Source organism: Takifugu rubripes, chromosome 2 (assembly GCF_901000725.2).
Source record: "Takifugu rubripes chromosome 2, fTakRub1.2, whole genome shotgun sequence".
In the NCBI taxonomy this organism is placed as follows: Eukaryota; Metazoa; Chordata; class Actinopteri; order Tetraodontiformes; family Tetraodontidae; genus Takifugu; species Takifugu rubripes.
Genome location: NC_042286.1, coordinates 4,873,769 through 4,890,381, shown reverse-complemented (window position 1 = coordinate 4,890,381; position 16,613 = coordinate 4,873,769). Strand labels below are relative to the sequence as shown.

At 43.8% G+C, this 16,613-nt stretch overlaps 1 protein-coding gene across 1 annotated transcript; it reads left to right on the top strand.

The window, feature by feature from the left end:
• The first annotated feature begins 21 nt into the window (after positions 1-21).
• LOC101065275 (eukaryotic translation initiation factor 5A-1-like) lies at positions 22-5,228 on the top strand. Its single transcript, XM_003962377.3, has 5 exons — positions 22-747; positions 1,390-1,580; positions 1,732-1,836; positions 2,154-2,285; positions 3,769-5,228. Exons 2-5 carry the CDS (start codon positions 1,419-1,421, stop codon positions 3,835-3,837), a joined length of 468 nt encoding a protein of 155 aa, XP_003962426.1. The 5' UTR covers positions 22-747; positions 1,390-1,418; the 3' UTR covers positions 3,838-5,228.
• Positions 5,229-16,613: the final 11,385 nt, after the last annotated feature.

The following is a 16,613-nucleotide window of genomic DNA, read 5'->3' as shown; positions in this document are numbered from 1 at the left end:
ACTCAAAAATGTTTTATTCACCTAAAAAAAAAAAAGCAAAGGTGTTCAAAGAAAGAAGTTCTCTTTCTGAGAAAAGGTGGAGGTGAACTTCCTTCATGAATCATGAAAGAAGAAAAGGGGGATTTGGACAGCTTGGCTTGCTGATGTGAGGAATTAAAGCGATTTAAAGTAGCTTCGTAGCGCCCCCATGTGGCCACAATCTAACATGCGTCAGTTTCCTGCGAAAAGCTCAGCAACGTGTATAAATCCGGAATCTTTTCTACGTAAAACCAAAATGGATGAATGCACAGCTACATAACTGTCTCCACCTGCATAAATCTTCCGTTTTCATGTTAAGGAATGACAACATTTAACTTCCATTTAGGTGATAAACAGCAAATGTTTCTTTCTTTTCTCCCAGTTACCGATGTGTGAGGTATTGAACAGCCAGCGTATCCGCGAAATTTGTTTCGCACGCCAAATTATAAAAAAAATAAAATATTAAAATCACTAAGCGACATACAGGCTGTTAAACGCCACTTTTTTAAAAAAGTGAAATGTAAAAGAAGAGAGCAAAAGCTCCAGTAAGGCCTCTTTTGTTGGGGAGTAGGTGAGTGCGGACGTTGGAACGTTTGTAGCCGGCGGCTGCCGCCCCTCCCCCGGCCGCCTCCCGTCACCGTAGCCTGTACCTGCCCTCTCCTTCGCCGGCCTACAAAAGCCCAAAGCCTGCCAAACGGGTTCTTCTCTTCGGTGAACTCGCGGCTCACGGTAAGCAGAAACCCGCTCCTCTTTAATGAATTATTTCAAAAGTTTCTCCTCAAAAATCGGGCAAATGCGGCAACAGGTTGTTTTTGCGCGTCGCGAGGCGCAAAGTGGCGCGTGAACCGTTGTCTGGGCAACACTTGTCAATCATTAATTAATGCGGAAGTTGGGAGACGCACTAAAGAAATGCGCGATCGCGCCTTTGTAACGTTGGCATCGCTGTGATGAGCCCGATGCCACGTAAAGACATCTTAAAGGCGCCTTCCTGCCTTTGTAATTGAAGCAACCTTGTTGACCCGAAATTAAAACGCTTAGTGTCAGTGTTTCACCTTTTCTCAAGAGTTTTTAACTCTTCAAGGCACTGGCCGGCTGGGAGAGGCCCAATGAATAGACTTGTTTCAACAAGTTTGTAATACAAAGTCGACATAAAAAATGAAACTAGCAAGTGATTAAATGTTTTTTTTAAACATCAACAAAAAAATGTCATAATGAAGGAAGTAATGTTCATTAAAAACAAAATTCAGAATTAATTTTTTTGTCTCCCAGGCATACCTTTTTGAGCTTTTACAAAGTGTTTGTGTGTTTTACTGTAATATTGTTGATGTGATCATCGTATTGTCTGAAGAGAATCTCTCGCCTTCTTTCTAGAGACATAACCCAGCCTGTTGCCCATCACAATGAGCGATGATGAATATCAGCCTGTGGGTTCTGGAGCCTCTGAAACATACCCAGCGCAGTGCTCCTCTCTGAGGAAAAATGGCCATGTCATGCTGAAAGGACGTCCCTGTAAGATTGTTAACATGACTACCTCTAAGACTGGCAAGCATGGACATGCCAAGGTAAAAAAAAATGGTGTATCACTTTGGAATGCATGGCTTTAGGCACTGGTGCAATTTAGTCTAATGGTGTAGCTTTACTTGTTTGCCCCCTGTGCTCATTCTACCTATAACCAGATGCAGTCAGGTTGTTGTTGTGTTTGATCCTCTGCAGGTTCATCTCACAGGAATTGACATATTTACCAGTAAGAAGTATGAAGATATCTGCCCCTCTACCCACAACATGGATGTCCCAAACACACGTAGGAAAGATTTCCAGGTTAGATTTACCATTTAAAACTGGAAATGTGTGTAAGGCGATAATTGGGTGTGTTGCATTAGTGAGAGATGAGGTGGCTTAACTGTGGGTGTCAATAGACGACTCTTAAACTTGTTTAGCAGGTTTTGTCTGGGCCTACAGCATCCCTTTTCCTGAGTAGGGGCCCTACTCAGGTGGTAATGGTCCTTTTAAAACATCAAAAACCTGAATGTTTTTTGATGAAACCTTCATGAGCTGTACATTAAGTTTTTTGTAAAGTTTTTAACTTTACATTAAACTTTACACAATGTAACATTTGCTCTTATTTCTGCATCAAGGTAATTAGCGAGAATGAGGGCTACCTCCATTTAATGGATGACGAAGGAAATGTGAGAGAAGACCTCAGAATACCTGAAGGTGATCTTGGCAAAGAGATCCAGGCAAAGCTAACGAATGATGATGAATTTATGGTAAGGCTTATCTACTCACCTCCAGACCTCATAAAACATGCGACTGGTATCTCTAATGTCTAATGTCCTCTGATTTCCATATTTGGTTTTAAACCTTCTATTGAACATAAAGTGTTATTTTGCAATATTATTGCACCTTGCATTACAGTGGGACCTCTACTTACAAAATTAATTGGTTCTGGAAGTTGTTTCGTAACCTGAAAATTACGTAAGTAGAGACATGTTTTCCATGTAAATGCCCTAATCCGTTCCAAGCCCCCAAAAATTCTGACATATTTTCTTTTATAAATCATAAAAATGCATCAAAACATGTAACAAATACATGTTACAATTAGATTACCGCACACTAAATATAGGAATTCAGTGCAAGGCTTCTCCAGGAACAAAATGAACTTTATTACAGGCTAATCTTACATTAGCCATCATTACTAGCAACAAACGTTAACACTTGTGGTAACACCGCCATCTAATGGACAAACAAACGAATACCCACAATAAATCCCGAAGACGACGTTGGGATACACACAAACCTGTACAGATTGACGTCCCTCCTAGCCAATGGGATGACAGGAAGATGCTAGGCGATAGCCAATGGCAGAGCAGCTACTAGCATTTTTGCATTCGCTAAACTCCGCGAGCTGCAAGTAGCAGCGATATCGTATTTTTTCCTTTAGTATTCTGAAATTTCTTTCGTAACAAGAAGAAATATTTTCCCGTTGAGACGCTTCGTGACCTGAAAATTTCGCATGTAGAGACATTCGTAAGTAGAGGTCCCATTGTAGGTAATTCAGTGTGTGTACCATTTGGGACATGTGATACTCTTTGCTGCTGATACCAGGGCTTCACGTTTTATAGAAAACCTCTCATCATTAGAATATTAATATGTGCAATAGTGACCTCGCAAAGCAGCCCTTCAAGTGGGACAAGTGTACTTCTACTCCCTCGACTGTTCGTGCCTACACTTCTGGAAAAACGTTCCGAAATCTTTCCAAAGTGATTGCTATACCTCCGCTTTAGAACGCCTTCCAAACAAAAAAAGAAATACAGTGTTTGTGGGTGTACGCCTTTCCCAACTCTTAAGTTCCAATCCTAAATCAGCACTTTCTTTAACATTAATTCCTTCATCCTATAGCAACAAACTTGGACGACTCATAGTTGGTGGCAGAGAACAGCCACTGAACTGGTGGTATTTCTTTGTCAGATGCACCTGTTTCCATCAATAAAACTGGATTGAAGCTTTTTCATTATGTTTTTTGCTTGTTCATTCACTATTCACCTGTCAACAGGGCCAACCCAAAACAGAAATACATTCAAATTAAAATTTAACAGGTTATATATCGCAAATCATATCACCATTGCAGTATTTAGATGTGTTTTCGTATTCAGTAAATGAATAGTGAATAGCATAAAAAGAGTGTTTGATGTCTGGGTGTTGTGTTTAATAGCTAGTGGAGCTCAAATGCTGTTCCTGTTTCCCTTTAAGGTTACTGTTCTGACAGCAATGGGTGAAGAGGCTATAGTAACTATTAAAAACACACAGAAAAAGGACTGAGAATGAGGGTTTCGTGGATGCTCCTGGACTCCTGGAACTCTGGACTTGGTCAGCTCCTGCAACGTTGATCTCGGGCCACCTCCCATTCTGCTCAGTCAATGAAGTCCTTCGCATTGAGCCATTGTTCCTTCACCTGGCAGTGGTAACCAATAATCTTCCTAAAATTTATTTCAGGAATACTTAATAGAAAATTTGAGTATCCTTTTTTTTTTTGGTTTCTTCTGAGTGCTATGTTTTCAATTATATCTTTTGAAAAGTAAAGTGCTTTGATTTCAAACGCAATCTGCTTCCTTAAAATGTCTCCTAAAGTGTTGATGAAAGTGAATTTACAGAGAGCTGTCCCTCACTCTCTATTCAGGTATTTTTGCCCTTTACCTCTTCTGGTATATTAAAAACTCCTGAACAGGTTTTCTGCAGGGGTGTGTGGCTTTAAGAAAAGTTATTTCATATATGTCTTGAAAAAAGCCCAAATCTCTCATCCAGGATGAGTTGTTGAAGCCCAGAGCTTTTGTCTAAAAGCTGCTCTGTTGTCTCATGCTTACCAGTTAACAAACTGGTTCTTCCTGCCGGCTCTGATGTTTCCCCATGCTGCATTACTACGGTTACACAACAGCCTTTTTAGGCATTACATTTTGTTTTATTGTTTGTAACCTGAAAGCGTCGCTGGGGATCCTAGCAGCAGGATGGAGGTGAGGAGGCGCGTTACCAGAGTGACGATAAATATGGTTATTGGGATATCGTCACGAAATGTCTGTCTCCTTTTGTGTTTGATGTCTTTCCGTTCTCTTTCTTCTAAGTACTCTGATTTTATTTTGGGAAAGAGATCATTTTTTTGGGGGGGGGGGGCAAGGTTCTAATTTTAAATAGCTTTCAACTAACCTTTTAGTCAATAAATGTTTGCTGTGTTTGTTTTTATGGGGCAGAATAAATTATGTCCATTGTTAACTGCTCACTTGAGACGAACACCAGTTTTGTCCATCTGTTCTCTTAATTTTCCACTACAAAAACAAAATTTGATTTCTATTTCTTTTATGTGACTTGTATTGTTACATCTACTTTAACAATGTCATCGCTGTTGCCAGGTAACATTTCATGAGCTTCCACAAATGTGCTGAAATACTTTTAACATTTAAGTAGTTAGAGCCCTGAGACGTGCCGATGGTGGCGGATCAGCAGAGGGCAGTGAAGTCTAAGATGTCATGTTTCCCACACACCGCGATGGGATGAAGCCACTTGACCTGAGGTGATTTCACCGAAATAAATAAACAATGACGCTGTTTTTGTTATGTGCGACACAGATTCCAACTTTGGGATCTGAAAGTTCTCAAATGGCAATTTTGGCAAAAGAATTTGCAGCAAAGAGTTTTATTAAAGTTGTTAAATCCAAAATATCTGTTGCATCTTGTCCAAATTATGTGTCTGACTGTCTGTTATCACATGTTATCGTGCAGCCTTTGCTGACCGTCTCGTTCTGCGTGCGTTTCCAAGGAAAGGAGGAACATTGTGAAGGCTGATCTTCCTGAAATGTGGAGCTTTAGGAGCGATTCATTGGGTTTGTAAACATGCGTGAATCCTGGCTGTGCTAGTATGCAGAAACCTTTAAAGGCGGGGTGTTAAACCGCGCCACAGCTGCCAGGAGAGCCAGCAGAAATCTCTGAAAACAACTCTAGAACAAATAGGACTGTGTGGTTCATGTCTGAGACCCTCTGAGGGTCGACACAATTACTGAACCCAGATTTTGAAATGAAAGTCTTTCAGTCCTGGAATATATGTGGAGGAGGGCAGGGGGGTGCTGAGCTCTTCCTCTTTCATGTGTTCCACCCTGCTGAGAGATGAGCGGCAGGGAGGTTTGTTGTGATTGTATCACCATTTATGGCTACAGATGCAGAAGGATGAATGCCACAGCTGCTCGCTCCAGACTGATATCTTTCATTTACTGTGGACACGTTGTCACCTTGACTGTCGGGGGCCAAGCGGGTCTTTACCCTCCCTCTTCAAACCTCAGTGATTTCCCAGGGCTGTGGCAGTTGCTCCTTTTGTAATAACCTTGCTAAAATAAAATACACACAGGGTAACAGAAAACTCTCCAACTAATCAAATTTGTAAGAATCAAAGTATCTGGTTGTGATTCCTAATGGGAGAAACTGCTGTTTAAAAGGGACAAAAATCCAGTGACGTGTAAAGCAAACCACACAAACTTTAATGGGTCATTTCCATCATTGATCAAAGAAATGTAAACTGAATGAATGCATCCAAGTTGACCTTAAAACTAAAATAGGGTTTTGTCATAACCAGAAAGGAGGCGCAACTTTTTGAGTCATAGTCTTTGTCAGTACAAAACTAAAGAGTAACAATGAATAATCACTGACCGGAATGTGACTTCCAGTCTATTAGCATGGAAGTAATAAGCATGCTAGCTTGAAAACATCACTCGAAGCCGTTGGGTTCGATCAAGCTGAGGATTTTAATCCGCATTTTTTAATGCAAAGAACATAAAGTGATGAGTGTATAAGTCTCCCTTTTGTGGTCAAATGCGTAATAGTTTCCCTCTCCACCTGCTCCCCTCCGGCTCTGCTTTGAACTTCTGTGTGTTTGCTTTGATGTGTCTGTATATTGTTCTGGGGGCATTTAGCAAACGGTGGGAATGTTAAAAGGTTGCAGCCAACATCCGGAGGTGGGAACACCATAACGTGGACCTGGAGTGCTGTCGGTTGGGTAAATTTAAACCAGATGAGGTCTCCTTCTCACAGCCCAGGAATAAAAACAGCATTTTACCTGATATTTCCCACAACCATCAGACAGTTTATCTCTATTCAGACGTTAGACGGGGTTTGTCTGCTCCGGCTTCACGCGGGGAAGCGTTGGATGTCATTCTCACGCTGATGAACGGGGGAAGATGTGACAGGAGGAACATTTTGGGAGTGGTGGAAGAATGCTGAATGCTGTTGTCCTCCCCCTCTTTTCGTCCAGGACAGTGCTGGGATCCTTTCACCGTGGTTACATAACAAGAAACGTTTGAAACAAGAGCATGTTTAGCTCCAGAACTGGGGGCAGGAGAAAATATTTTCACAGGTTCCAATGTCGTCACCACGCTTGTAGCCAACACCGTCACCTTATCGCCGTCCACTTGCTGGGTTGTCTTTGTTGATATGGGGAGATATCCCTGTTGTTCACAGCGCCTGGGAACCTCAAGGATACCGAGCAGCATCACGTTGGCAACCCCATTGTGTGTTTTTGCAAAGTTCATCTGTGTTTTGTCTTCTGGGGGACGTTGATGGCTGGAGAAGACGAGTCTGCCGCTGGTGCGATGCCGCTCGTGATGACATCCTCTCTTTTTGTGCAAAGAGCAACGCCCAACAGTCACCCAAATCTGAGAAAAGATGACGCCACACGCACACATGCGGTTTATGTGTTCCTGTATTTGCGAGATAGTGAGGCCCGAAATAGAAATTCAGCTTGCAGAAGAGTTTTTGCTGAAGTGAGGACATTTTGGATGATCTCACAAAGGTTTTCTCAAGGGTCACGATTAGAGTTGGGCCAGGTTAAGTCTTATACGTGTTCCGCACGCAGCAAGACAATTTTCTCAGTTTTCTCGAGGTGAAATAAAAGAGAACAAGAAAGTTTGAAAAAGGGAGCAAAAGTTCTGCCTGTCTGTGGAGAACAAAGTGTGAGAAACTCCCGAACCCGGGAGCAAATTTTCTCTCTTCTGGAATCACCTTCGTGAATCATGTCCTCGCAAAATAATAAGGCCCAAAGATGTGTGCCCACATGTGTGCACGTTCACACATTTAAAGGCTTCTCATCATGATGATCATGCAGTTGATTCTCCTCTCTTTAACCACTACTAGAGGTCACTTAGTCACACAAACTGGATCATGAAGTATAGTAATTCACACCACTGAGTGTCCCCACAAAGATAGATAGTACAATGGACGGAAGTGATTGCACAATGTAGCTTGTACTCTTAAAGTGGGATAATATTTAATAGTTTATTTGGCTAAAGGGGGGGTTGTTGGGATTAAATTGTGTGTGGGGGACCTAATGTGGTACATGTGTTCTATGGGTCTGGGTGTTTGCGGACTGAGGACAGGGAGCGGTTATGAAAACAGCATAGCCCAGAATCCAATTGTCCGGGATCACAGGTTACTGCCGGGGGGTTGAGGGATAGGCTCGACCTCTGGGGGGAGGCTGACACAAACCCCCCACCACTCTCAGTGTGTGTGTGAGTGTAGGGGGGTAGAGTAGAATGACATTACAGTAAAGGAAAACCAGCTGCTTTCCAACCTTTTTCTGTGCAGCCACCACAGCCACAGCGCGTGTAGCTCCTGACAGAAGCTCTGGCTGGTCAGAACCGCGGCGGTCGGGCTGCAGTACCTCCAGGTGGCAGCAGGGGGCGCCGTAGCAGCAGCAGTCGGCGAAAGTTGCAGCAGTCTGTCGAAATGTCTTGTGTTAACCAGTAAATTTCTCCACATCTGACTCGCACCTGTTGCAAAAACGAATGTGCATCATAGACCTTAAATCACGAGTTGGTGAATTCGTAAACATTGATAAACAGCTGAGATTGAAAATCCCTGGTGTGGGGGCAGAAGCTTGCTTATTGATCAGGGTTGAACATAAATCACATCCTTTCGCTTTCTCTTCTCTCACATTGCTTCCTTTCATCTGTGCCGCGGAACATAAATGTTCCAAATGTGAGGAGAGGCTGGTGCATTGTTCTCTCTAATGACGTCCGCCTGCTCGTGCACACGTCTTCGCCTCCAGTGAAAGGTGAAAAGGTGGAAATGACACGTTGATTAGAGAGGAGCGCTCGGCCTTTGCCATTGTTGAGGTGTCCGGACGTCTTTGTCCAATAATAAACACCAATTAAGAATGTGCATCTCTGCATGAACTGAAGGTCAGTTGGGAACATTTCCAATGGAGGCCTAAACCACCGTAGTTTTCCTACAGCTGCAGGAAATGACACAACACACAGGCACAGGCTTAAAGGTTCGACCCCGTATCTGTTTGAGTCATGATTGATTCATGATTACCATTAGCTAATCAAGAAAAACTCTGATAGAAACTGTCTCTGAGAAAAGAAATGCTATTTATCTCAGTACATTTTGTAATACTATTATTGCGTGTGTTTTTAGCAGATCTTTTGAAGCCAAAATGTACTGGAAAGACTGGATTTGAAGGAAATTCACATACAGACAGTAATCATTTAGTCATGATCCCGCAGCTCCAGAATCATATTAACAGACTCTTCCTGTGCGTTCGTGCGGGGCGAACAGAAGAGCCATTGAAGCCACTGGAGCGGGACTTTTGCGAGGCCGTGTTGAAAACAATGTGAGGGATTGAGGAAGACACACCGCGAGCGTGATAGCAAAGAGGAGAGCTGGGGGGCGGGGGGGGGGGGGGGTGTCAGGGGTCTTTGGGGGGTTCATCACCGTCAGGCGTGTCATGAGAAAAGGTTTTCCAGTCAGGACAGCATGAGAAAATATTTCATTTCATTGCAGCTAACTCTCCAAAGGATCTCTCACCGCCGCTTTTATACATGATTAGTAATTTAATTATGCAGAAAACCACAGAAACTCTGGGGCTGAGCAGTTAGCATGCTTCAGTGGACACAGCATTGTGTGACATTTCTCCAATGCAAATTGGTCTTTTTGCATGGGACATACAGTATGTTGTTTTTGTACATGCTACATAGTGAGAACAAGAACATGCATTTTACTGGCAAAGCGGGGACATTATTCCTGGGGATAATAGGATGGGATAATAGGCTGGACTGTGTATTATCAATGAAAGAATGAAAGACCTCGCAACAATAGCACAACTGTGTGGGTGTGTGTTTGTCTGCTTATATGAACAATTTTTGACCATAACAGTGAAATTAAAGCATGTTTTTCATGGAGAGTTAGCAGGACAGAGAGCGCGCGCGCACACACACACACACACACACACACACACACACACACACACACACACACACACACACACACGTGTGGGTTGTGGTTTGATTATAGACTCCACCAGCGGTTTTGTTTCTTCTGGACTCTGCATCCCTTTTCCTGTTATCACTCTCTCCGTCCCATAACTTTGGTGTCCACCCTCCGTCTCTCTGGGACTCGATCAAAGGCTGAACCCCTCCGAGCGAGCATCCATTTTCATCATACCGTCCAGCACAAGTATGTACAGTATTCCCAGCACTCCCAGTCTGTGGGTCACACTCCAGCAGTGCGCTGGACCCTGGAGACTCATAGACTCATTTACACGTGATCACTCATATTTACAATCACCACGTATCAATTAGGAGTTTTGTTCTCATGCGTTTGCTCGGTTTTAATCAAAAACAATGAGTGGTGTTTTAGAGACAGTCCTCTCTGGGTGTAAACCAGCCCGTTTCACTCTTCAAAAACAAAACTGTAAATTCTCACCATCTGTTCTGAAACCCGTCTGCCTGTCCAAGTATGGCAGAAACTGCAGCGCTAAACGATATTTATTAGCAACGTATTCTAGAAAAAAGTATTTTTTTAAATATTTTTTTTATAGTTTAGTGTTTGATGCCAAAGGAACTTGTTTTTATTTAGAGATTATGGGTTCGGGCTTTGCATTAAGAACACCAACTTTATGAGAGCAGATCTGCCCCCTCATCCCTAAAACTCTCCATCTGATGGAATCGCCATTTTGTGGTGGGCAGATATGTGTATTTTTGATCCCCCCGATGGACAAGAACTCAATGAAAATATTCCTGTGTGTTTTGATATTGCTTTAGCGATGGTATAAATGCAGGGGTGCATATTTCGGGCTCTGCTGGGTGCGTGTGTTGGCGATATTGGCGACTACGTTGTTGTCTTGCTTGGACCGCTGTGGGTTTTACGATTTATATCTGGCGGCTGCTGGTTTCAGCTTCCAAAAGTTCAGAAATAGAGCTGTTTTTCTTGCAGTATGCTAACAGAGATTGGGTTTCAGGAAAACATACGCCCGCGCGAGGCTGCGTGTGCACACAAATCTGCTGCAAACAATTCTTGTTGCTTCTGTTCCAGTCCTCCCAACACGTTCCCTGGCTGAGTTCTTCTGCAATACTTCACCAAAATAGTTGATCTGTCAGGGTTTGGTCCCAGTTTTGGGTGGGAATGTGGGCAAAGGAGGAACGCAGCTGAGAACATTTACTCAAATGTGTTGGGAAATATCAATTTAATTAACTTAAGTTGAAGTTCTGAGGAAAAATCAAATGAACATGACCCTAAGCCTTCTCCATACTTGACAAATTACATGCTGAACTGGACCAAATGTCATTCATTTAATTTGCTCACTCATCTTCTGTTAACCCTGATCCTAATTAGGGTTGCTGGAGGCAAACGGTCCCAGTGGATGGAGGGCCAAAGGCAGGAATCCTCCCTGGATGGGTCGCAGGCCCCGCCACTCACAGCAGAGGGCAAATCTCCAATTAACCCAGCGTGCTCGTCTTTGGACTGTGGGATTAAACCAGACGAACGCAGATCATAACGAACTTATAAAACAAGTTCGCAAAGCAGGAAGTGAAAAGTGAAGGCAATTTTTGGGAGGAAGGCACATATAGGGACAATTAGAGATGCTGAATATGAAGATAACACTAATCAATCAAGAGTTTGTTTTTTCTTGGAAAGAGCTCTAAGCACTTTATAGAAGTAAATGTGAACACTTTTATGTTTGGAAATATGGTGATGATGTTTTTACAGAAATGAAACACACCTTGTAGTTATGCTATATTTGTAAGATCTGTGATGGTGTCAGCACCAGTCCAAATGTCTACGACTTGTCTTCCCAAAAATGTCCTCACTTTTGCAGGTGGAATTGTTATTGTTTCTTGAGTACACACACACACGCACACGCACACACACAGTGTAAACTGAGCCTCATCATCTGGTTTTGTTTTCCATAATGTCCGATTTTATCCACCGTTTGGCCCTCTGGTTCTTGAAACTGTACATCACACACACACACGCACACACACACACACACACACACACACACACACACACACAAATCTACTTTTAAGGGCTGTACAGGGAACATTGCTGCGTACTCGGTCACTTGACCCTGTGTCTTGATATGTTAATCATTTCCTGCTGCCTAATCCAATGAATGGGCTGATTTGACCGACTGATTAGATCAGGCGGACCACAGCCCATCATGGAGAGCCAAAAGCAGAACCAGAGCTGGGGTCTATTTGCTGCCGTGGCCACTTAAATTTCTACTTTCTTCACTTGATGGAGAGAAAAAAGGTTGTGACCCCTTGGCGAGTTTGGAGTTCGAACCCATGTGGACATCATGTTTTACAAATATATGTGAATCCAAATGAAAGTACGTCATACATGATTTGTAGAAATGGCTCGGCCCCTGAACCCCGAGGCAGTACGATGGTCATATACGTGCACATAATTAGAACGGCCACATAGAGGTGACCCTGTAGGTCAGACTGAAAGGTTCAGTTTGAGTGGGTATGACAGTGATTAATGGGGGGAAGTATACAGAAAGGTCTGCTTCATGTCTTACGGCAACATTTTATTCATTTTCACTCCTCGCCTCATTCCATAAATCCAAAGATGGCCGACAGGGTTTTGGAGATAGCAGCAGCGTGGCTTCTGTCTTTGTAACGTGATCCAGGCAGCTCTCTGTTTATCATCCTGCACCTGGGTGGGGGGTTGTTATAGACCTTAGAGGCAGATGTTGGATGAGCTCCTCTCTTTGTCTCCATGTGTGTCTGGGTGTGTTTGAAAGGGCGTGTGTGTGCATATGTTTTCGCTTCTCATTTTCTATCCTCGCGTAAATTAAAAGATGTTTTTAGGAAACGGCCGCGCCTACATGGAGTCCAAAAGATGGTCCGGGGAGGGCAGCTCCCTGAAGTGTTCCTTGGAGTGTGCTTTGAGGGACACCCTGAGACAGACCCAGGACATACTGGAGGGTTTCATGTTTCCCATCCTCCAGTTATAAGGAGGAATATCCTCCACCATATCATGCCAGAACGATTTCCACTTTTCCCTCTTGTTGGTTCAACCAACCAAGATTACAAGGAAATGCAAACACACATTCAACAGCCAAATGGTGAGGATAAATTAAAGGCTGCAGGGAAAAGGGTTAAGAGGAAATTAATGTTTACGCACAGCTGTGTGCGTCTGCAGCCTGCCCGATCAGGTTTATCTGCAGGTTTATTGGTTACATAACACGGGTAAGGCTGAGCCTCAGCAGCCCTCTGGTGGTTGGTTAAAGCAAAGGCAGAGGCCCCTCCTACATTAAAACTTTTCAAGTTGACCCACAGATCCACACATCTGCTAAGGCGCTTTTTGCTGACATGAAAGGCTTGTTTAGCAAGGAGATTAGGTCACTGAAACCTAACTAACTGTTCTTTCTCTGTGGGCTGAGTGATTGTTTCCACCTCAGGCTTCTGCCAGTTAAAGGAAGGATTTGGATCTCACTAATAACAACTGCTATTCAATTCAATTCACTTTTCTTTATACAGTTAACCATTGGGACTGTCTCTAGACACTTCACAGAGACCCAGAGCCTGACACCAAACAAGCAACAGTGGAAGCAGAACCTCCACTTTAACAGGAAGAAACCTTTAGCAGAACCAGGCTCATGTGGCTTCTATAACACAGGAGGAGCGAAAAGGGTGAAACAAGACAATAAATGCAGTTTTCCTCTGGACAAACTGTTTTCACTTGCGGGCAAAGAGCTGGTGGGTCATGGCTGGGTACTTTAACTGGCCAACTGCATCTATCTTTATCCAATCAGCCATGGCGTGAGATTTAGAGCTGGTCTGCAAGTGGGCTAACCTGATGCAGGCTGGCTGCTGATGGTCAAACCTGGCGGTTCAGTAATGAAAAGGAATGAAAAAAATATGAAAGGAGTCAGCCTCATCCCAGCCCCTCCCCCTACTGTCCATCTCCATGGTGATATGCATGTGTGTGTTTCTGTGAGGGTGAACAGAGGATAGAGGGATGAGAAATAAGGAGCAGTGAGAGGGAAGAATAATTTCCCCAAGGTGGCAACGGTAAATGAGTGTTTCCCGTCTGTGATTGGACCGAGGCTGCTGCAGGTTGGCGCTGTATTACGGCTCTGCATGACTTCATCGGCCAAGATATTAAAGTGCTCACGTAAAATAATCAGTACCTTTTTTGCTCTCTCGCTGCCTTTTTTAGCCGTTGCTGCTGGAGCATCACATCATTCCCACAAAAGGATAAATGAGTAATTGCTGATGCACACGGAACCATGTCAGGACACACCTGTCTGGGAATGTCACAATCGATGGCCTTATCCAACAATTTAGCTGAAAACTGCTTAAAATTGGCTTAATTGAGTCAGAACTCCTTATCATCTGTTCAAAAAGATGTGAAGTTAGCTTTTAGCCTGATTTACCTCGCAAGACTGTATGAGATCCAGCAGCAGACGTGAGGATGCAACTTTAAATTCTATTCTTGCTCACTTCAAATGCACGTGCTAGGAAAATGCTGTAGTTTTTACCCTAATTGCTTTCTAAAAATATTTGTAATGATGTTTTCACTCAAAGTACAGAGAAAGGTCTCGTTAATATAATTACACAAACATGGACTCGCTAAAAAAAGGCAACAAATTAGATTAATACTGCTGACAGTGTGTGATACATCAGATACATCCAATTTGCACATTTGGGGCTATTATGTGTTCTATGAAAAGCTGGGGCATGTAAAAGATGTTTGATTATCATGTAAATTCATTTAACAGGCGTGCGTATGCATGGTTTCCATGGTTACAGCCTGACAGAGTACTGACATATCATACATCATCTACATTTCCAGGGTAGAACAATTAAATACCAATTTGACCTCTCTCTCTCTCTCTCTCTCTCTCTCACTCACACACACACACACACACACACACACTCACACACACACACACACATTGCAAATGAGAACAGATAAGGTATATCTCTCTGTCGAGTGTTTGCGGCGTGTTCGAGTGCTTTTATTTTTTGACGTATTTCACACTTAATTGCGGAGAATGTGTTTAATACGACACACTGTTGCTCTTAATCACATCTGAAAAGAAGCTTTTCTCATATTAATACGCCCAATCGTGGCTAAGCAGCCATTTAGCGATGCATGTGTGTGTGTATGTGCTGCTGTGATGGAGGCAGCTGTTAATGACCATGTTCGTGAAGCAAACGCCGTTGGGAAAAGAGCCCAAAAGGGCTGCAGAAGGAGTGGAGCTCAGCTCCCAGGCCTCAAAGAGACTCCAGAATCCATGACATTACCTCACAGGGAGGCCAATTAGCAAAGAGAAACCTCTCGAGGGGGTTGATATTTACAAAGTCCGCGCTAAGCTCTGGTTTACAAGTGTATTTATCGTTTCTGTACAAACCTGGCAATTATTGTGTGAAAACAATCAGGTTCCATCGTCTCAACCTCCCACTTCAGTTGGTGGAATTTCTAAGTTTGCAGAGTGTCGCTTTGCTTTTCTACAAATGCATCTATTGGATCTTTGGCACTGATACAGATATATTCATGTTTCTCTGTGCAAAAAAGATTTGTTTAAAAGACCGGTTATTTAAAAAAGGACCGTCATAATGCAACAACAAATGTGCAAACAGAGTGGATGTTGGGTAACAGGAGTGTGTGAGTGCAGACGCGGCCACATAAAAAATGGATATCTGCAGTTTTTAGTGTTAGCTGATGGAGCTTTAGCTCACGAGCCAAATGCTAACTGATGCTTTGAGGCTCCACTTTGACCCGGAGGTCGGAAGCACGTAGCGTTGCTGAGAGGTGAACTATGGTTTTCTAAATCTGCCTCATAGTTAGACCTCTGTTTTCTCTGAATCTTTTACACCAGTCCTCTTCCTCACTCCCTCTTCCTCCTCTTGCACAGATGTGACACGGGGAGAGTTCAGACTGGAGGAGGGCTGCGGTCTGAATAATGCATCACTCTCAGAGCGTTTCTGAGGAGCCCGACATGGATGGAAGAGACACCATGGAGCCTTTCAGAGGCCTTGGAGAGCGCGAGCATGCGTGACATTTATTACCCTGAGACACTGGCCACACTACAGTTCTGCACACACAGACATTTATTATGGTTCGTGTGTGCACTCGCTCCCGCTGGTTCTGATGGAGCTGAAGGGTCGCCGGCGCCGCTGCCCCGCAGCCCCCCGTGGCCCCATCAGACGCCATTGCATTATGGGTAGTGGCACTTCAGCCTCACAGCTGTCTGTCTGCTAAGGGCACAGTCACAGTGAGTCATCCTCTGCTTTCTCTCTCTCTCTCTCTCTCTCTCTCTCTCTCTCTCTCACACACACACACACACGCACACACTCCAGCTGGACTGTACGGTGGCTGACATTCAGCAATGGGGGGGAGACAGGGTGAGTGTGAGCAGGAACAACAACAGCAGAGCTGCAGCCACGGTGGCATCAAACATGTCGGTGTGCCTCTCAGTAAATGCACAACAGGAAGGAGGCACGGAGGAACCTGCACTGGTTGGTGGGCGTGGCCTATTTCAGACCCTTTGTTTAAACACAGACGGCTGCAGCAGCCGTGCACGTTCACTTATTCACTCGTTCATCTTTTATTAAACCCTGTTTCTGTCTAATCAGCTGCGGCCAATCACAGCATTTTCAACAGGTCGGGGGTTCAACTCCCCCTGTTGTGGCTTTAAAGACCAGCGGCGTGCCCCCAGGTTCATTGTCAAAATGTCACCTGGCCCAGCCTGCGTCAAACTCTGACCTTATTATGTCTGACAGACATGGCCCATGGTGACGATATTATGGGATGCTCCTCGGC

Bases quoted from the DNA above. Each gene is read 5' to 3' on its own strand.
- LOC101065275 (XM_003962377.3), top strand. From the start codon at position 1,419: ATGAGCGATGATGAATATCAGCCTGTGGGTTCTGGAGCCTCTGAAACA. The intron at 1,581-1,731 runs GTAAAAAAAAAT...GATCCTCTGCAG, and splicing joins GCAAGCATGGACATGCCAAG to GTTCATCTCACAGGAATTGA. The intron at 1,837-2,153 runs GTTAGATTTACC...TTCTGCATCAAG, and splicing joins CACGTAGGAAAGATTTCCAG to GTAATTAGCGAGAATGAGGG.